The sequence below is a fragment of the Podarcis bocagei genome, assembly GCF_964188305.1.
Source record: "Podarcis bocagei genome assembly, chromosome: 5".
Classification (NCBI taxonomy): Eukaryota; Metazoa; Chordata; class Lepidosauria; order Squamata; family Lacertidae; genus Podarcis; species Podarcis bocagei.
This window is the reverse complement of record NC_138129.1, coordinates 44661689-44684116: the sequence shown is the minus strand read 5'-3', so window position 1 is coordinate 44684116 and position 22428 is coordinate 44661689. Positions and strand designations below refer to the sequence as shown.

The 22428-nt window shown below is 44.5% G+C and overlaps 1 protein-coding gene across 9 annotated transcripts in view; it reads left to right on the top strand.

The window, feature by feature from the left end:
* Positions 1-22428, top strand: part of ATP2B4 (ATPase plasma membrane Ca2+ transporting 4) — a 165783-nt gene that overhangs the window by 128852 nt on the left and 14503 nt on the right. For 6 of the 9 annotated variants that reach the window (XM_081193408.1, XM_081193403.1, XM_081193404.1 and 3 more), the window contains 8 exons: positions 2863-3042; positions 3732-3819; positions 5093-5199; positions 6255-6446; positions 7495-7708; positions 10033-10244; positions 13061-13168; positions 13651-13833. In XM_081193408.1, coding sequence (XP_081049534.1) covers positions 2863-3042; positions 3732-3819; positions 5093-5199; positions 6255-6446; positions 7495-7708; positions 10033-10244; positions 13061-13168; positions 13651-13833 — 1284 coding nt within the window. Of the gene's footprint in view, positions 1-2862; positions 3043-3731; positions 3820-5092; positions 5200-6254; positions 6447-7494; positions 7709-10032; positions 10245-13060; positions 13169-13650; positions 13834-18259; positions 18459-22428 lie in introns of all 9 variants that reach the window. The other 3 variants (XM_081193410.1, XM_081193409.1, XM_081193411.1) reach the window with 2 other exon arrangements.

Below are 22428 nucleotides of genomic sequence, written 5' to 3'. Positions count from 1 at the left end.
TCTTCTTTCCTACTGTCACTTCCTATCTTTGCCAAGGCTCTGCTTTTTCTTGACTCCTGTGCACTGCTTTCTTATGGGTCCATCTGATTTACTGAACTTCAGACCTGGCTTCTTATCTATCTGCTGCTGCTCATCTGCTTTTAAATGCCTTAGTCCCATAAACTTTCTGACTGCTGCCATCACGGTCCTGCCTCACTCTCTGCCAGAGTTTGAAGATAACTGTATTTCCCATTTACAGTCAGTGGGTTGAATCCAATGTAGCGCTAAATTGAACTCACTTAGTAGCATGCATTTTCCAATGGCAAAATATTTTGCACCAGCCGAATGTTGTTGTGCAAGAGGCTGGATAACCAGTTTACTGGTAACTTTGTGGAACAAGAGATTGCATACTTCATTATGCAGCACATTTCTGCTAGCACAGCTGTATTCCTCTTTTGCTCAACATCAAAACTTGCCCATCCTCTGCCAGTACACAGAGAATTCTGGATACTGCCCAGAAGCCGCTGGGATGCTGTGTTTTCAGTAAGGCTGGTAGTGTGAAGAAAAGGCCCCTGTGAGATTCTGGCAGCTACAGAACAATGAGAAAGTCATGAGGTACAGCTTTGTCCTCCACAGAGTCACGTTAATGGGGGGAAAGCTGCACCTGTTGAATGCTACCCTACTGTGCAGTTGTTGCAGAAGTTGACAGCTGTGTTAGGAATTGCCTGAAAGAGGGAATTTTGGCACACCCTTCTTTTCCAGTCACGGTGCTGCGGGAGGTGTGGCAAATATCTTAATTCTGTCTTCCAAGCAATTACAGAAGGGCCCAGGAACCCTGCCTCATCCTGAATGAGGCAGTTTTAATTTACAAATTCCACACAGAAGCAACTGCAGGGATTCTGACAGGGAATGAAGGCTGCTGAGGGAAGGGACACGTTTTTGAGCATCCAGCATCCGCCTCCTCGGCCTGCTTCTCCCCACCTCCCACACACTGTTTTCTCTCACAGCTTACTATGGTGGTGACAAGCAGACAACTGACCTAACAGAATCAACCATCCCAGGCCTACCTCTTGATTACATTTCAGTGCTGGCCCCCTGCAAGCGTCTTTCCTTAATTAGATGTTGAATTATCTGGGGTTGGAAATGGCTTTGCAGATGCCCTGCGTGCAGTAGCTCTGGAGGCGGTGATTCAATTTGCTGGTGCCTTAGTAATGTCTCCCTCCCTCCCTCCCTGCTCAGGCTTGCTCGGTACAAGATAAAGCCTATTAGAGCAGGGATGCAGCAATGAAATCAGTGTTGCAGGGCAAGGCGGGAGGCTGGCCTGCCACTACTTTGCTGTCCCATAGCGGGCGAGTGGTAAAAAAAAAACCCCTCTCGCCCGCCCACATCGTGGCGCCAGAGGTTCCCAAGCGATGCTGCGTCATTTGGGGGGTGGGGCGCAACAAGTTTATGTCTCCCTAGAGGCAAGAAATGGTGCCTATTCCAGAAAATGCTCAGAAAAAAACTTGTTGCCTGGCTACGAACCGTGCATTTTCTGAGAAGCCACAATTGGCTCCAACTCTCAGCACACAGATTTGTACCTACATACAGTGAAATGCATGTTTGTGTGTGAGAAAGGTCATCATGCATGGACCACTCTGGGCTCCTTTGGGAGGAAGGTTGTGATCTAAATTTAATCAAGTAACAAATAAATGACAGCTTACGTTTAGGTTTTGTACAGTTCCAGCAGTAGGGGATCTGTCACGTACGAAGACAACCCTTTATCGAGCACTTTCAACTTGCAGTTCATGGCAATTTCCTCTTAGTTCCTTTTATTTTTGACTAAGTGGAAGGCAATCTCTTATTTTTAGTCACACAAAAAAGGGCCTTGGATGATGATCGCAAGGTCCAGATTGGTTCCTATGGAGAGAGGTGGTCCTTGAGGCATTGCGGCCCTGTGCTGTTTAGAGCTTATATGTCAAAACCAGCACTTTGAATTGGGTCCGGAAACTAATTGGAAGCCTCATTGTCCATAATCAGATCATTTAAGGTTAAATCCATTTTAAAGTGTTAAAATAAATAAAGTTAAAACAATTTTAAATAATTGGGGTGGTAATAACAACAAGCCCCACTAAGCAATACCCCGACCCAAGGTTCCATTCAAGCACCCTGCCCTCCTAGGCCAGTTGGAGGAGGCCTGTAAGGCAGGGAGCAGGTTCCTCAAGACTACAGCCAAAAGTAGCCGAAATGAGCTACTTTTTAGAGACAAAATCTGAAGATAACTCCGTAACTTTTGTTGTTACTGTGTTGAAAGTCCAGTGGAAATAACTTGAACAGGATACATCTTTAAACAAATATTTGTTGCTTTTTTTTTTAATGACCTACGTTTGGAGAAGTTGCATTGCAGTGTTGTCTGGAATGTATGGACATAAAAACACAAGTGAAACTTGGAACAAAATGTTGCAGAGTGAAGTGTTCCTGTTCAGCGTTCCAGCCAACCCACTAGCCCGTCTTTCAGGATACTCCATTCCAATCTCCTCCCTCCCTCCCCTGGTTTTCCATTCCCCCTCACTGTCTGCATTCTGTGGCCACTGAGCCTGCTTAAAACAATTACTGTGTTGTTGAGGTGGTAGGGCTTCCACAGTTAAGGTTTCTTCCTAAGTATTTTTTTCTACTTCTGCAAACCTGGGTTCTCCCCCCTGAGCCTGCTGATTCCCTCCTGAGCACAGATGTATCATTTTGACTACATAAGGATCTAGACACAGGTAATGAGTTTCCTGTTAGTTTATAGTTGTTGTTCCCCACCCTCCCCGCTCCCTCTTCAGGCTTTATCCATGATTTCCCGCTGCCTCATGCATGCACGGCTCAGCTTCCTGACTCTGTTATCTCATGGCTTTCCTACAGGTGCCTGATGCAATCCTGAAGTGCCAGCGTGCTGGTATTACTGTCCGGATGGTTACAGGTGACAACATCAACACAGCCCGTGCCATTGCAACCAAGTGTGGCATCTTGTTACCTGGGGAGGACTTCCTGTGCTTGGAAGGGAAGGAATTCAACCGGCTGATCCGCAACGAGAAAGGAGAGGTGAGAGGAATAAGGGATTGAGGGAACAGGGTGGGGAGAAGCCACTCAGGGGCCCGGTCAGTTTATTTAGAGGACCACTCCCCTCTTGACAGCTTCTGAAACGTGCCTCATTCTGTGTAACGCATTCATTCTGTGATCTCTGGGGAATAATGAGCTTTTTCAAGCTCCTGAGAAGGAAACTCTTAGCTCTGAAGTGCAGGCTTGGCAAGGCTAGAATGCAGCTATAGAGAGGGCTTTTCTCTGCCCATGCTTGTTTTTAATACTACAGGTATTTTCTACGGCCTCCTGCTTTGCATCTGAGCTGACTCCAGCCACTTATAAATACAGAAAGCTGACTGGTTTTGCTCAGGATAGAATCAGAGAATTGTAGAGTTGGAAAGGGCTTTGGGGGTTATCTAGTGCAACTCCCTGCAATTCAAGAATCTCAACTGAAGCATCCATGATAGGTGGCCATCCAACCTCAACCTTCTCATGCTTTATATGAGATCCATGTTAGCATGGGCAGAATGGGTTTTTACCCACATGAATGGCTGACGCAACACCTTGGATTGTGAAATTATATTAGTTTGCCTTTAGATAAGCAGGTGTCACTTGTGAGTTCTCAGAACTTCCAGGTAGGAGGAAAGAGGAAAGCAGTTCTCAAGCTCCTGTTCCAGGCCAATTGGTGAGTTTGTGATTTTGTCTTGCAGGTGGAACAAGAGCAACTGGATAAGATTTGGCCCAAGCTACGGGTCCTGGCACGATCTTCACCCACAGATAAACACACGCTTGTGAAAGGTAAGAACTTCTGAGGTGACAGAACTTTCCCTCCAAAAAAATGTCCTCCAGAAAGTGGGAGGGGGAAGAGAATAGAGGGGGCAGAGCCCAGAATTTGCAGCTCCCTATAGCAGCATTCTGTGCATTTGCCTTTAACCTGCATGTGTGAAACAGACCTTTGCTTGGAAAATTATATCCTGCCATTCCAGTGCTGGAAAGAAATACTCAAGGCAACTTTCACAACCAAAACTAGTTAAATAACAATTAAAAAACAATAATTAAGAAAAATAGTGCTCACTGGAAGGACAGATCCTGAAGCTAAGGCTCCAATACTCTGGCCACCTCATGAGAAGAGAAGACTCCCTGGAAAAGACCCTGATGTTGGGAAAGATTGATGGCACAAGGAGAAGGGGACGACAGAGGACGAGATGGTTGGGCAGTGTTCTCGAAGCTGCCAGCATGAGTTTGACCAAACTGCGGGAGGCAGTGGAAGACAGGAGTGCCTGGCGTGCTCTGGTCCATGGGGTCACGAAGAGTCGGACACAATGAAACGACTAAACAACAACAAGAAAAATAGAATCGTGGAATTGTAGAGTTGGAAGGGACCCTGAAGATAGCCTAGTCCAACCCCCTGCAATATGCAGCTGTCCCATACAGGGCTCAAACCTGCAACCTTGGCGTTATCAACACAATGCTCTAACCCAGACTTTTCCAAACTTCTCATGACACACTTTTTAGGCATGCATCATTTTGCGACAAGGGAATTCCGTTTTACTAGCAAGTCAGAGGTTAAACTAACCCCTTTCCAGGAGCGCGGGGAGCGTTCACACAACACATCTACACACTGGAGCCAACACACTAACGTGTCGCGGCACAGAGTTTGGAGAGCTCTGCTCTAACCAACTGAGCTTAGAAAACCCCTTTTTCTTCATCAGCAGGCAGACTGAACGCTTGCCGAAACAGTAAAGTCTTCAGCTGACAGTGAAACATTGGCAAAGGGGAAGCCACACAAAGCTTCTGGAGGCAGAGAGTTCCACAGTCTAGGTGCCCCAAAAGAAAATATATCCTTGCCAACTATACTTAGTGGCATGTGTGAAAGGGTCTCCCCGGTGATCTTTGGTGGATAGCCTCATATGGTAAGAGGCTGCCCTTTTGGTATCATTGGCCCTAAGCTGTAACCACCACAACCTGAATTGCTTTTGGAAAATGACCCGTTGTGTTGCCGCTGGATGCTCTGCTGCCAGTTTGGGTCTCTCTGTGCCTGCCCTCTACTGATGTTCCTACCATCTTTCAGGAATTATTGACAGTACCGTTGGAGAACGGAGGCAGGTGGTGGCTGTGACTGGGGATGGCACCAATGACGGCCCAGCCTTGAAGAAAGCAGACGTGGGATTTGCTATGGTATGGACTGATTGGTGTGTTGGAAACCAAATGCAGCAGCATGTGGGGTTAGTGATTTGCTTGTGTGTGCCTTGGCATAATGGAGCTGATGAGCCGTGTGTGTGTTAAAGCTCTGTTTTTATTCTGCTCTATTTTCTGTTTCAGTTTTTGCACTTTGCAGAAGTCAGGAATGTTACAGCTCAGGACAAAATCTCACAATCCCTGGGCTCAGTAGGACACAGCAGGCAAGCATTAGGAAAAATTGGTCACCACAGGATACCTGCTTAATACTTCTGAAGCTTGCTGGGATTGTTCTGGCAGCGGCAGATTCTGTAGTAACTGACTGCCACCGTGTGTCTGTAATGGAGTTTTGCAATAAGCCTAATTGCCTTCTTGATCTGCTGCCATGGTTCTTCACTGAGGTGCAGGAGGAGTCTGAGCAGAGAGTTACTGCCTAGGTTTCTACCACACTTTTGGTGTTGCAAAGGGGGACAATCAAAATCACCAGTGGAATCTGCAGCAAAATGTTGCCATGCTCCATACCCTCCTCTATGATCCACCATTTCCCCCTGCCACCCAGTTTTGTGTGCTTCCCTGCCTGTAATAGAATTATATGCCCATTGCTCAGTCCTCAATGGGCTGTTTCAAGCCTTCCCGCCCTTAAACTTAGCAGGTGTTAAATGTGTGTGTGTGTGTGTGTGTGTGTGTATACACCCACACCCACACACCCTGCAAATTGTGAGGTTCTCTGAGGCCTTCCTCTTCTGCATGGATGGTCCCATTTTTTATACATAAGAGCTGACACTCAACTCTGAACTTCAGAAAGAGAGGGAGTATTTTATGTCTCAAAGGGCCTTGTATTTCCTATACGCCAATCAGTTAACTCATCCATTTTGGGGGGGGGGGATTATAGGATTAGCCATCTAATTCCTCCTGCAATCTCGTGGTCCTCCTCTGAAACTGGAAGGTGCCTGCCATTTTGAGCGCAAGCCTATCTCTGTGGAGAACCAGTCGTAGCAGCAGAACGACGACCTCTTGCCAGCTTGATCTCCTCCTCCTCATTTTTTCTCCCTCAGGGCATTGCTGGCACAGATGTGGCTAAAGAGGCCTCGGACATCATCCTGACAGATGACAACTTTACAAGCATAGTCAAGGCGGTGATGTGGGGCCGCAACGTGTATGACAGCATCTCCAAATTCCTGCAGTTCCAACTTACGGTCAACGTGGTGGCTGTGATTGTGGCTTTCACGGGCGCTTGTATCACGCAGGTAACATCAGTCAAACGGGGAGGGGTTTTATCTTTAGCTTAATGTTTGGAACAATTGAGGTGTCTTGGAACTAGCCATTCTGAATGCCATTCCTAGCTCTGCTGGGCCTCTTTTGTTTTGGAGCTTTGAATTTCACAATGTCTGGTCTTGATGCAGGGCAGCGTGTAAAGACCTGTGTTACAGAGATGGTTGGGTTGGATTTCAAAGGTAGCCATTTCCTTGTTGGATCCAGCCCAAAGATCCATCTAGCATTTCCAGCAGTGGCCAACTGGATGCTCCTGGCAGGTCTCAAAGCTGATGAAGGGAGCAATCCCTTGTTTGTCATCAGCTTCTGGTAATCAGAGGTATAATGACCCATAAAACGGAAGATCTAGATGGCTATTGCAGCTCATAGCTAGCAATGATCTGTCCTCAGTACCAAGGGATGGAGAAACTGCAGCCTACAGATGTTGCTGGACTACAACTCCCATCATCCCTGAACATTGGCCATGCTGCCTGGGACTAATGGCAGTTGGAGTCCTGGAGGACCAAAAGGTTGCCATCCTCAGCTCCATACATTTGTAGAGATTATTGCAGCATGGAAGCACTTGGAAAATTTGCTGTCATTGCCTACTGAAACATCTCTGCAACAATAAAGACTGCATAGATATTATTTTTATTAATTAAATGCAAGTTGGTGTTCTGAAAATAGTTAGGAGTTGGAGCCTTAAGGCTGCACAAAAGTTATTTGGGAGAAGATTATAGATCATAGAATTGTAGAGTTGGAAGGGACCACAAGGGTCATTGAGTCCAACCCCCTGCAAGATACATGTGCTCTCTAAGCTAACCCCCCACTCTGCACTAAATATTTAGTAGTTTAACACTATAGTTGTAGCATTAGTATTCTTGGGCTTCCAACTTGACCATCCCTGGATGATTATACTAGTGGGTTAAGAGTTTGAACTTGTTGCATGTCAGCTCCAGGTGAGCAGCTGGGGGAGTGGGGAGGCATAGTCCTGGACCAGAAATGAAATGCACTCCTTTCTGATGGATGCTTCTCCCTTTGCAGGACTCTCCTCTGAAGGCCGTCCAGATGTTGTGGGTCAACTTGATCATGGATACCTTTGCTTCGTTAGCCCTTGCCACAGAACCCCCAACCGAATCCTTGCTCTTGCGCAAGCCATATGGCCGCAACAAGCCACTCATTTCCCGCACTATGATGAAGAACATCCTGGGGCATGCTGTGTACCAGCTCACCATTATTTTCACACTGCTCTTTGCTGGTGAGAGTCAGAGATGGAACTTGCAGCCTTTAGCAAGACATGAAACCATTAGGTTGGGTCTTGGAAATCTAGCTTCTCCTTTCCCTATATCTACCTTGCCATACTTTCCTTCCCTCCACAAAAAAAATTGTGGGCCTTCAATTTAGCTGGCAGTAATCATTTATAATTCTATGGTAGCCGTTGATTGAGTGGCTTAGCATATAGGAAAGTTTTCAAACAAGGCTTCTCTTTCAATAAAATGAAACTGTTCATGCAGCTGATTCTGATAGCTGGCTACTCTCCCATCTATGATGTAGACTGCCAGGAGCCAGTGGTGGAGCAACATGCTGCAGCCCCCGGAGTGGAGAACAGGCAGGGGCATGGTGCGTTGCCCACGAGGGCATAGTGCATATCTTGAGATGGTGTGGCACACATCCCAGGGGGTGGCCGGGATGGCACCCTTTCCCCCAAATGGTACCCGGTGTGGTGTGTTCCCCCTGCCCCCCTTTGTACGCCAGTGCCAGGAACAACTTCTATGTATGATCTTGCAGGGTTCAGAGGCAGAAATTCCATGCAAAAGTCATAATGAAGACCATTGCATGTCTGGCTGTTGTGCAGCTTTGACACAGTCTGTCAGGAAAAGACAGTCTCTATGGAGACTATATGACCAATACATTTAATCCTTGGCCAAGGGAAGAGCTTTAATCTAGGAAATTATGCCTTTCATCAACACAATTTAGTTTTTCTTTTGCCTTTTAAAGAAAGCTGTTTTACATTGGTTTTTTTCCTTCAAGTGATGTATTTAAATTTGGACAGGTTCAAGTACAAGTTAATTGGACTTCTTTTGGCTCCAGTCTCATAAAGGGAGCTGTCTAATTTTCCAGCAGCTCCTTATCTAGGACTGACAATCCTCATTCCAAATACAACCCTCATTCTGCCCTGAGAAGACATTAATGCAAATTGCACCGTCCTTTTTGTGTGCATGGGTCTGGTTTGTATCATCCGGTTGCCAATATCTGAGACTTCGCAGAATGCAGACTTTGGCAAGTACAAGTAATGTGGAAGGACAGGGAATCAAGACAAGAATAGACATCTCACTTTCTGGATTCACTGGCCTGATTTGCACCTCATATTAAACCATAATTTAAAAGAAACTATTCCCACCACGCTCACTCCCTCGCTCCTGCTGCGCCACAGAAAAAACAAGCCAGAGTCTGGGTTGTCATGTCATCTAAACCTATGCTCATGGTTTGAGCAGTGAGCCCTTGCACATTGAACCATAGTTTGTTTTGAACTATGGTTTGATGGATTTTCTTAGTTCCATGATTATTGTCTACGTTCCAGTTGGCTGGTGGCGTTTAAGAAGGCTGAAGAGCATGTCCCTTGGCATACACAGCCAATGAGCTACTGTGTTGCCTCTGTGCCCTTCCTTTGTAACTGCAGGGAGCAGCTCTCTGCAGGGTGTTTGCAGAACTGCAGCGGGTTCTCTCGGAATGGTGCCACCCCACATGGTTGCTTCTGCAGATGGGCAGTCCCTATCTCTTGATACCCTGTTTTCCTGGATACACTAATGTCACATTATATTTGTCCCACACTCATGAGGGCTAGAAGCCTAGCTAGGATTTTGAACTTGTTTTTTAATGAAAGGTGAAATTCTCAGAAAAACAGAAATACACAAGCAACAGAAAGTCCCCAAATATGAAAATGTACAGAACAAGCCTATAGAGAACGAAGTGAAAATGGATACACACAATACAATAAGCAATACACATTCTTGATGGAACACCCATTATTAGCCTGCTTTGCCAAACGAGTCTTTTTCAGACATATTCCAGTAATGTTGAGTCCTTGGGAAGAAATATTTTCAATCGTCATCTTAGGGAATGAATCCAAATTCTTCATATGCATCAACAAGATCCTTTATTGGCCATTAAAACAGTCTAATATTAGGCAAAACAGTGTTCCATTGGGTGTGTATATTGCTTTTTGTCTTATGTATATCAGTGTTTATTCCCTTCTGTATATGGTTCTTCAGTACAGTATAGCATATTTTCATATTTTGGGTCTTTCTATTGCTTGTGTATTTCTACCTAGGGAGCCTTGCTGCAAGTTGTGCATTATCCTTGAATTCTCAGGAAGCTACTTTGTGTGCTGGAAGAATGAGCCTGTGCTGTTCAGAGAATGAGTTGCTTAATGGCACGCAAGATATGTTTGCAGTTAACCCTGGTTTGGGGATTGTGTTCTCTACTGTGTTGTATAATCACGTCATAATCTCTGGTGTCTGTGTGTAGGGGAAGGATTGTTGTTATTCTTATCATTTTTTCTTCAAACTCTTCTTCTGCTAGGTGAGAAATTTTTTGATATTGACAGTGGCCGGAACGTCCCCCTCCATTCCCCACCCACTGAACACTACACCATCGTCTTCAACACTTTTGTCATGATGCAACTTTTCAATGAGATCAATGCTCGCAAGATCCACGGTGAGCGGAATGTCTTTGAGGCCATTTTCCGGAACCCCATCTTCTGCTCAGTGGTGCTAGGAACCTTTATTGCCCAGGTAAATTATATTGGCTAAGAGGCAGGCGGGAAGGGGGCCATGAGGAAATGGAGAGAGAAAACTGGAGGTGGAGGGGAGAGACTATGAAAGGAAACACTGTCAGAAGTTGTTGTCTGAAGCATGCTCCTTGACCAAACACCACATAGCTCTTTGTGAGGCTGACCACAATAAGGCCTTGTATGGACAATCCATCCAGAAGATAAATTGTATATTGAGGAGTTAGTGATCTGACAAGACAGGCCTACCTCGCAAGTGTGTGGGAAAACAGAAATAAGATGATTGGATACGAGAGTGATCCACGCAACGGTCACCTCCAGACTTGATTACTGTAACTCACTCTACGTGGGGCTGCTCTTGAGACTGACCCAGAAACTCCAGCGGGAGCAGAATGCTGTGGTGAGACGCCTTACGGGGTCTTCGCTGCGGGATCACATTCACCTGGTGCTATACCCGCTGCACTGGCTCCTGGTGGAGTACAGGATCAGGTTTAAGGTGCTGGTTTTAACCTTTAAAGCCCTATACGGCCTAGGACCCTCATACCTACGGGACCGCCTCTCCTGGTATGTCCCATGGGGGACCTTGCAGTCTTCAAACAAAAACATCTTGGAGGTCCCGGGCCACAGGGAGGTTAGGCTGGCCTCAACCAGAGCCAGGGCTTTTTCGGCTGTGGTACCGATCAGGTGGAACGCTCTGTCACAAGAGACTAGGGCCCTGCGGGACTTGACATCTTTCCACAGGGCCTGCAAGACAGAGCTGTTCCACCAGGCCTTTGGCCAAGGCACAGTCTGACCCCCTCCTTCTGTAATCCTCACAGAACTCTAGCCCAATGGTGGCCAATAATTTGAGTTTGAATTGATTTTAAAATGAATTGATTTTAGAATGTTGTGTTACTTTTATTGTTGTTAGCTGCTCTGAGCCCGGCCTCGGCTGGGGAGGGCGGGATATAAATAAAAAATTATTATTATTATTATTATTACTCGTGGGAAGGGGGACAGCTTAGCATGGAGAAAGATCTCTTCTCTGGAACCAGAAAGACAGTCTCCAGGTCATCTCCAGAGGTGCAAGGTCTGCAGCCAGACAGACTTGGAGGTTTTCACCTTTCTAAGAACCCAAGGGGTGGAGGAAGAGGCAGCATCAGTAGGCAAAGCAGAGAAAAAGAGTCCTCTTTCAGTCATAAGAACATAAGAGCCCTGGCGGCTCAGGCCATCATGTTCTCACAGTGGCCAATCAGATACCTATGGGAAAGCCCATGAGTGCAGCAGCATTCACCCTACTTGTGATTCCCAGGAACTGGTATTCAGAGTCAGATAGACGGGTTCCCTCGTGAGTGGAGAGGAATTGCTTCTCTCAGGATACCTCTGCTTTATTCCCACAGAGCAGACAGTTATATTTTAGTGTGTTCAGCCCACATAGACCTCACCCCCTGAATGCACTAGCCAACAGGAATGTTGCTTCAGCCCAAACACTGGGAGCAGGGGGGTCCCTCTGAGTTGTCAGAGGTCTTTCCCCCAGGGCACCTCTTCAAAGGTTTAGTATAGTTATGCCAGGGAGGACAGGGAGCCCAAGGGTTAGAGTCAAGGGAAGTCCAGGCAGTTCCATTTCCCACAAACTTGTGGGACATCATTCACAGGGAATAGGCCAAACCATCTAAGCCAAAATCTCGTCATCATTTTTGCAACAAGTTCTACCATGTATCAGCTGATGTCAATGCATGGCTTGGCTACACCCAAGGCAGATGCCCCAGTTACACCTCTCACATCTGAGGAACTCTTGCTTTCGGACTTAGATGAATTTCTGAAATGGACTGAAGTGGCTGGGGCCCCCAGTGCAGATGCTTCAAGGCACATTTTGCGGCTCTTGAGCCCACAGCTACATCCTCCAGCAGCCTTCACCTCTCTGAACCAATCCGATTGAGAAATACCTGGACACATGGTAGAGATGTCTTCCCTTCCAATGCCTTATAGTGGACTCTCACTGAAGAAAACTCTCATGGCTAGTCTGCTGGCTTTCATTATGCACATCAGGGCAATAATACACATTGAAGCTTGGATCTGATTGTGTGGGTCCATGTTATGGCGCTCTGGTAACATGCCACTCAAACCAGTGATGAGGCTAATTTTTGTCGTACTTAACAAACTATGTTGATGCATTCAAGCATGACTCTCATAGAAACGGGCATAGAAATGGCCCCATGCTGTAGACGTGGTACAGTGGTACCTCGGGTTACATATGCTTCTGGTTACATACGCTTCTGGTTACAGACTCTGCTAACCCAGAAATAGTGCTTCAGGTTAAGAACTTTGCTTCAGGATGAGAACAGAAATCATGCTCCGATGGCGCAGCAGCAGCAGGAGGCCCCATTAGTTAAAGTGGTGCTTCAGGTTAAGAACAGTTTCAGGTTAAGTATGGACCTCCAGAACGAATTAAGTACTTAACCCGAGGTACCACTGTATTTACACCTTACATGTGAGGTATCACCAATGCACTGGCGAAACTTCCTTTTTCAGTTTTATGATATGAATAAGCACTTTTCTTATATGATGCAAGAAAGGGAGGGTCCCTTGAGTAGGTCTGAAAAATGACTTGGAGCCACCTTCTGTCCTTTGTCCAAAGCACACCCTGCACAAATGTAGCTAACTAGAACGTGACATGCAAGTTGTTGTATGTTTTTGTCTAGTAACATGCCATGAGTTACCTGAAGAAAATGTAAAGTGTACTGTTTTGGAAGGTAACAATTCTTGCTGTACCTCCATGGTTCTTTTTTTTTTTTTTACCAAAGCTGATCTGACTATGCTCTTTTTCCTCTTATGCCACAGATCATCATTGTAGAATTTGGTGGGAAGCCCTTCAGCTGTTCTGGACTCACCTTGAGCCAATGGTTCTGGTGTGTTTTCATTGGTGTTGGAGAGCTGCTTTGGGGACAGGTGAGCCTGAACAAGATATGGTCATGTTGTTAAAGGAAGGCTAAGCACCCGCCATACCTCTGAGTACACACACATACACACTTTGCAGCTATGTGGGTGCAAAATTTGGTGATGCTGTTAATAGTTCAAAGTGCTTTGTGAAGGCAAGACTCACCTCCAAAAGCATAGCAGTCTTTAAGCTTAGATCAAGGATGGGGAACCTGTGGCTTTCCCGATGTTGTTAAGTCTGCCTCTTTCATCAACCATTGACCATTCTGGCTGGGACTGATGGGAGTTGGAGTCCAACAACAAGTAGAGAGCCACAGGTTTTCCCAGTCCTGACCTTAGATGTCTGAGTTCAAGACCCAGGCTTTAAAGCAGAGAATGGTCAGTTCTATGCTGCCACAGAACTGAGTGAATTAAGGAGGCATGATTATCACAAACCAGACCCAAAATTGTACAAACCAGGGAGGAATTAACCTTGAGTGTCCTCTATGTCTCAGTTGATCAGCAGCATTCCAAACAAACAGCTGAAGTTCCTGAAGGAGGCAGGCCATGGCATTAACAAGGAGGATATTAATGATGAGGAGTTCACTGAGGGTCTAGATGAAATCGACCATGCTGAAATGGAGCTGCGGCGAGGACAGATTCTCTGGTTCCGGGGTCTCAACAGAATACAGACTCAGGTACAGTTTTCATTTCTCCCCTGCTAGGGACTTTTGACTGACTCCATTGGCGACTCATAGCTGTGTCCTCTCCTGCCATAATCAGAGCCCATCCCAGTGAAAGCAGGGCTGCATGCCATGGAAAGGGATGTGCCATTCACACTGTTGGAAGAGTTGGGAATCAATGGCCTGAGCTAGTGGTGTTGATGTACATGCAGCTGAGCTGATGCACTCACCTGGGCTTTTTCTAAGCATCGGTGCTTGCTTCCAAGGCAAGTCTCTGCATGCAGAGGAAAAGATGGAGCATTTGATGCCAACCTTCTCTCCCTGCCTCTGTGATGCAATTCTTTACAAACAAAAATAGCAGTCCTGCTGAGCTATGCATGTGGTCATTGCTCAGAGTCCCACAATTTGCCTCCAGATCTTTACAGCCCCACTAAATATTTGAAAAAGGACAATCTATCTTGCTGTTGATTTACACTAAATCCTTTGCCGCTTTTGCCATGGCCCTTAAAAGTGAACTTGGATAAAGCCATTACTTGTGGAGGATTCCACAAAAGGGAAGATCAAGCCCTTGTGAAATCAAGGGGAATGTGTTTGCCACCGTTCATGGACTTAGGCTGACAGCACAGCAGAGAGTTTCCTCCTTCTGGAGGAACAAACACAGACCAGGCTGCAGATATTTCTGATGTTAAAAATAAATTCAGCCACTTCATTCAGGGGCAGGTCCCCCTGAAGATTCCAGATGAAGATGAAGTTAACATTAACCATTCCTTGCAGATATATACACACAGAGACCATGATATTGCAAAAACTTGCATTGGCTTTCCAAGTTCCAGAACCTTTTCTTCATAAGTTATGAAATGTGTTTTGACAACTATTCGCCGAAAACAAGGTTACAATAGTTGCGCAGACACTGTGACTCCAAGCACATTCTTAGATTCTGGATTCTTCTCAAGGAAGTGGCATTCACAGAACAGAAGTCAGCTGCAGTTTCATGTCTAGCAAAGGCTGCATCCACAATACATCAACTTTCATAAGGTGTAAGGACTGGCTGATTATTAAAAAATACCAGCAGCAACATTCATCTTCTTGAGCTTGTATAACCTGGCCTAGATTGTTGCTTTAATATATTCTTTTAAGAAGAATATAAAGAAGGTTAGCTCCACTACTGTCTTTCAAATGAAATGGCTCTGACCTCACTTTTTGGGCTGTTTTTGCATATTGGGGTAATTAGCCATCTCAAGGCCTTGCACTATCCTAATGTAGCAACCTCATGCAATCAGCAATCATCACCAGTCTTAGACCCCACCTGCATTTAAATCAGTATCATTCCACTTTAAACAGCCATGGCTTTCCCCAAAGAATTCTGGGAACTGTGTTTCATTAAGGGTGGCGAGGGTTGTTCGAAGACCCTTATTCCCCTCAGAGAGCTACGGTTCGCAGAGTTTCGCAGGATAATGGATTGACTGTAATACCTCTCTGAATACTGTAGCTCTGTTGAGGTAATAGGAGTCTTCTAACAATGCTCACACCCTTCACAAACCACAGTTGCAATATAAAAACACAAAATACATACCATAATAACAAGCAAAAATAATAACCCCTCCCACACAGTATTATTATTATTTTAATGGTATGATATTGCTATAAATATATAGGGCAGATGGGATTTTTTTTGTCATTACTCTGAGTTCAGTGATGAGAGTTTATTTCTGGGGCCTTCCTAACCACTGGTGACAACTCACTGTTGCATGATAGTTATTACCATTATACTAGAGATGCTGATATAGTGTCACATAATTTTTATAAATCACTACCCTGGGCTCCTTTGGGAGGAAGGGTGAGATATATATTTAATAAATACAGATGAGGCGACACTAATTTCACTGTTTTCTTCCTTCTGCCTGCCAGGGGATGCACTAGTATTTAAAAGCCAAATCTAATGTATGGTGTATCCCAGTAAGCAGGAGAGATTGATGGGGAAGATAGAGCCAAAGGAGGAAGGGACAGAGGGCAAGTTGAGGACTGAGCTTTGTGGAATGGGTGTCCTAAGTTAATGCTCAGCCCTTTCCTTGTATGCCTTGAAAAGTCACCGAAATTTGCTATTTGTCCAGTTGCTTGCCTCCATGATAGGAAACCAGGCCCTTGAAGGAAGCGAAATGATCTTTGGTGAATGTCTGCATGAGATATGAGTTATATTTTACATGTATTTTACCACTGTGATCTGTGACCACCTGGAATGTGATTCTTTGTACTGTGCATTGTTTTAAAAATATTGTTTTGATCCGCACACCCAAGTCACATGGAAAGGATGAAATGAAGACCGAACCTACTGAGTTTGCCAAAGGCTGCATGTGGGCATACAGTTTGACGCAGCATCTAGTTGTTTAAAGTTCTGATGCTGTCTTGTATCAGATGGGCAAGGTCACTGTTGCATGTCACTCACTGCCTAGGATGTTTCACTGTGAGTTCCAAGGAATGCAAAGACCCATTCTGGGTCAGAGTTGCGCATCACTTGAGGCGAAGTGTCTGTGTTTAGTTGCCTGTGCTGGTCCACAACAAAGTCTTCAGAGGGAGAGCCGTTCAGTATCAGAAGTGCTCCTCTCTGTACTCCAGACATGGCAGATGATGGTAGGTACAACCAGACATAATATGGTATTGCAAAGTTTCCTGAACTGTAAGAAACCCTCATCAAGCCAATGAGGAAGAAGTGACCAGGTCAAGTGTGTGAAAGAGCTGTTTCACTGATGGAGCTTTGCATGTTCACTGAATGGACAACGCTGCCTGCTACAGCCAGCACTATGCAAATGTGAGACACCTTGAGTGGTTGTGGTTTTTTTTTAATATGTGATATGTAATGTAGATCTAAGCAAACAAGCCTCAAACCTGGAAACCAAAGCTCCTGGTAATGCAGATTCTCCTATATCTGTCTTCCTTCGGGAAAACAGTGGGGATTCTTTTTACTGCTTGCATGATTAACCACTGAAACAGTCTGCATCCAGGATGCAATAGCCACAGTCCTTCCCTTCTGAGCAAAAGGCATTTCCAGCTGAGATAGAATGACTTGCCAGTGCTTAGAGCAACCGGACATTGAACCAGTGCGGCAGCTTTTTCTGCCCTTCCCTTTCCAAAACCAGGAATGATACAAAGACCACTTTCTTCTCTTGTGATACCTCTGCATGTTGCTGTGCCCTTTCCGCTTTGGGATGAATGGACAAGCTGCTGCTGCAATTAATTCCAGCTTGGTTGTTATGTGACTTGTTTCCTAATGTTGGCCAAACGAAATGACCCACTCTGATTCAGGGCCTGGACCTTGGCAATAAGCCTGGCTGGCACACACCACTCCTGGTTAGAGTTTTCTGCTATTGGCCCTTAGTGTCCCTTGGTGACATTTAGAACCCACCACACATCCACCACACATGTCAATGTGCAGGCTGCACTTTTGGGTCATTCAGACTTCGGCCTTCATGCTCCTTCTTCCCGCTGCCTTTATATAAGATTCCCACCACCTGCCGTCTCACCTACACGTTTAAAATCAAAAGTGGTTTGACTACACCAGAGGTGGTAAACTTGTGGTCTTGCAGATGTTATTGGACTTCAACTCCCATCAGCCCCAGCCAACATGGCCAGTGGTCAGAGTCATGGGAGTCGTAGTTCATCAGAGGTGCCCCATACCTGTTATAGTCAAATGCATGTGATGAAACTCGGGCAACACCTAGGAATAGTGATTTGTAGCAGAGTTGTGGTGTGGTGTGCATATAAATATGCTTAATAAATTTGTCCCTCCCCTCCCACTTCAGTTACTCTGCAGGTGCACATTTATCCTTTGCAAAATGTGTATCTGGAGCTCTGAAGAGGGGTGGGTAAGTCGCTTTGGGATGAATTGAGGCAGGACAGTAAGAGGCCAGGGAAGAGGTTTTTTAATACTTACCTAACAAATTTATACGCTACCCATCCATGTAAATAATTCCAGGGCAGGCTAAAGGAACCAGGCTTAAAAACAACAACAAAACCAACAGATGGAATATAAACACCAGAATAAAAGTAGGAGTTAGGCTTCCCTCCTGCAATTTCTCCACTACACATTGCCCCATCTTGACACTCCACAGCAACCAAGATGTAGACCTGCAAAGTTTCATTATATGCATTTGCACATAACACGTAGTTGGACCCTAAAATACTGCACCTGCTGCAAACACAGGAATAATTGGGGAAGAGAAAGGTGATGGCTGGGAGCTCTTGGCTGAGGGGCTCTACGTTTTGGATGAACTGCTGAAACTGTTTACGGGGATGTCTTGGGTTTTTCCTCTTTCCCCTTCCACTTTGGTTCCTTACTGTTTGTATCTGTATCCTTTGTCTGCCCGGTTTCCCCTTCCAACTCTCCCAGTTCCTTTTCCTCTTTTGAATGTGGGACAAAGCTATCTTACTCTCTGATTCTTTGCAGATGGACGTAGTTTACACATTCCAGACCGGCGCCTCCTCTTTACAGGGAGCCCTCAGGAGACAGCCTTCCATCGTGAGCCAACACCACGATGTAAAAAATGTTTCTAGCCCAACCCATGTAGCTCTTTCCTCCGTCAATTCCACTCCCACCACTTCTGCTGCTGCTGCTGCTGTTGCTGCTGCATCTCCTCCTGCGGGCAGTGAGTGATAGTCTATTCAATGCATGACTTCCTAATAACCACCAAAGGGCACTCGCACAGACCTAACCAAACCTGTTCTCTTTCCCTTTTCTTTTAACCTATAACTTGATTCATGGTTTCTTGTCTTGAGAATTGGGAGGAAGTGCGGGAAAAAGCCATTCTGTTTATATATTATATACAACTTTTTTAAAGTTCTTGCATCTTTTAACTTTTAGTTCTTTCTGGTTCTTTTTTCTGTTTGTTTGTTTTTATCTCCTACTCTATTGCAACTTTTTGTCTTTCTCCTCCTTGCAGGACAGAATTATGACTCCCATATTTGGGTACCCAGAAAGTTTGATGCTCTTATTAGGGGGACAGCAGAGGGGAGGGGTAGTTTAGCTATCAGCCACGGCTAAATATAGAGATGGGCAAATGTCTCTGTCTTGCTTTCAACAGGAAGTGCTCCTGCTGATATTATTTTCCTCCTACTCTAATCGTAATTTCATAGAATTCATAGAATTGTAGAGTTGGAAGGGACCATGTGGGTCATCTAGTCCAATGCCCTGCAATGCAGGACTCTTTCACTCAACATAGGGCTTGAAGCCATGACCCTGAAATTAAGAGTCTCATGCTCTATCAACTGAGCTATTCAGGGATTAATTGAAAGCAGCATTTGCCCTTGAAGGGTTCTGGAAGGCTTAGGCTACAATCTTGTGCACCTTTACTTGGTAATAAGCCTTATTGCACTCAATGGAAATTACTGTGGAATAAACATTCTTCAGATTAGGCAGTTAGCACCTGACTCTCATTCAGATCAGGAGAAGGTCTCGGGGTAGCAGGCTTAGCACCATCAGTTTCAAGATTTTGTTTGGTTCTCCATCAAGGCTAATATTATCAGGTAGGACTGATAAAGTCTGCTGGTGCTGTTGAGTCCTTAGGCACTTCTGAGAATGATAGATCAGCCCTCCTCTTCTATGCAAACATCTCATTCCTTTAAAAAAAATAGGGGTGCAAATATAATATGTTCTGTCACCATACAGATGAAGCATAGCATAGATGCTCTTGATTTGGAAGAATCTCTTGTAATCAACACTGAGCTATTATTGGGGTGGGATTTCAGTCATCTAAAACCGGGAGCTTGTTTTAGCACTCTATAGCATATCATGTAATCTGCGTAAAATCCACAGCCTTTTAGTTTATGTCAGTGTGCTGCTGGTTCACAGAGACTTATGTGGGTCTTCTGTTTTAGTTAGACTCCCAAGCCAGACTTAAGTCCTTTATTGAAGCTAAACTTTGTGTTCTGCTTCTACACTGAAATAGACTTTACCTGTGTGCACAAAATTGGGTGGCTTAGTTGTTTAGAAATTGGATTTCTACAAATGCAGGCATTGGTCCAGTTCACATATTGCAGCAACCCATAAATGATTTCCTATGAATGCACCTTTCTGGGCATGAACCCTGTCTTAGCATTATGTCCAAACCAGGGATTATGGTTTGTTACAAAATATATATATAGTTGATCCAAGAACAAATGTTGGCCTACCGTGGTTTGTTGGGAGTGAAAGAAACCACAATTCCTAGTTCAAATGTAACTCTTAAACCCAGGGATCATGGCTTTTTTTCCCCTCCAAGTGAAAGCAAGGAGGAGCAAAGTGACCCAGATTGGTGTGTTTATGGTAAACCAATAATGTGGTGTGTCAAAGAGCGCATTAACTTTTCCTGCGCAAAGAGATGGCAGGTGTGAAAAGATGGTATACAAAATAATATTTACATAAAACAGCAGTTACTAATTTTTCTCATTCATCTGGGGCAGTCATTTATGTGCTTTGCTGTACTATAAATAATATACATATATTGCCCAGAAGGGTTATCTTTAAACACACACACACACACACACACACACACACACACACACACACACACACACACACATCTATGCTTCTAGAGTAGCCTTCCCCAATCTGCTGTTCTCCAAATGTTTTGAACTACAACTCCCATCACACCTGACTGTTGGCCATGCTACCTGAGGCTGATGGGAGCCGGAGTCCCAAACAAAAGTCTGGAGGCCACCAGGTTGGGGAAAGCTGATTTAGAATAATACATTTTTTCCCCCATGTTAAGAGGTGCTGTCCAATATTTATTGCTCTCCAGCATTTATTTATTTGCTTGCTTTAATCTCCTTTCTTTTTGACCAATGTTTCAAGGAGGAGAATTTTCCTAATCATTTACATTATGCACGTAGCCAACACTGACATTTTTATTTTTATGCATACCCCAGAGTTTCTGAAGAAGTGCAGCTGTTGCCATTTACTTATCTATATGTGCATCCGTGTAATAGTTTATTAAAAAGAATATGCTCAGGTTATATGCATCACATTCAGCAAAAGAAGCTGCCAACAGTGGCAGCGTGCCAACAGCACACAAAATAGTACTTCTTAATTTTTATCTGATTGAAGAGGGCTTGATAGGAAAAAGAAAGTGTAACATCTGTGTGGATAGCATGGTTTCTTGTTCTATAACAACTGCATCAAAAACTATCCTTTTCCTTTTTGGACTACCTATGCAGTTTCCTACTTGACTTCTGCTACTCTTTAAAGCTACATCTCTCTCTCTCTCTCCTTCTTTCTCTTAATACCTGGTGGAAAGTTCTACAGTGTTTAAAGTCACCAGTCCCAAAATGCTGTGTTCGTGAAGGCTGATTGGTTTAGAAAAGGAAGAGCTCATGAGTACATGAAAAGGGGTGGGTGGTGTGTCCATATCTCTATGGTTTGCTTATTGTAGACCATGTGAAAGGATTCCCGGTTCATTTCAAGAAAGAAGAGGTAAGATTCTAAAGGAACTATGGCTTGCCAAGTGCTCAGAAGGTAGCTAAAGAACATATATCCTATTTCCTTCCACTCGGAAGGAAGAGGGAAATGCTTCTGTTTTCACCCTGTTTGTTAATAACCCAGCCCTGAGCAGACAGCGGCAGAACTGAATCAATTAGCATAGATCACACTAATTGATTGTTCTCTTGGTGATGGATCTGATTATTACATGTGTTACAAAATACAAAACTTCTTTTCAGGAAGCTTTGCCATTAGCCTTTTTCAGTGCTTTTTCCCCCTGGGGGTACACAGGGGTACGCATACCCCTAAACATTTTGTGAATCTAAGTTTGGCCTCATCAAGGGGCAGTATTTCAATATGAGTAGGAAAATGAGAGTACCCCTAAACATTTTTTAGGGGGGAAAGGCACTGGCCTTTTTAGAGGTTCCTATTAGGACCAAAAGGCAGGAAATAAATAATTTGATACATTTTCTACCTGTGCTTCATCTGTAGCATGCACACCTTTGGCATAGGTGAAGTAAAGTACTTTACCCTCTGACATGTACTAGGCCAGTAGTAAAAGATGCAGAATACTTTATTTTAAATATGGAACCCATGGAGGGAGGGAAGAGGTTTGTAAGAACCTTTTATTTTAATGTTTGAAATGGTTAAAGTTAAAATGTAGAAAACTATGTAAAACAAAAACAAAAATAAATAAATTAAAGACGTACTAGGCCAGTATCCCAGATTTTTCCATATCAGTTAGTCTACCTACATGAACTGACTGGGCAGCCTAATGAAGCTGCGTGAGGATATTTGGTGTGTGTGGTTTTTAAAATAAAAATAAAAATTGAAAGGCAGTCTGAAGTGAAAACCCTTGTCCTTGAGGAACTTTTTCTTTCTACTATTATAGAACTACTCAAGCAGGTGGACTCAAATAGACAGCATGCAAAGCCAAACAAATAAAGAGGTCCCAATGGCTGTGGATCCTAAATTTATATAAGTTACTGTAATGTTGGCTAAAGTCAGGGCTTTTTTTCAGCCGGAACTCAGTTCCGTCACCTCTCAGGTGGGCACCATTGCTATTATAAGAGAACAAGGGAGGCGTTCGTGATGAGTTCCAGCACCTCTTTTTCTAGAGAACTAGCACTGGCTAAAGTTAACTTTATGATCATTCATTCAAG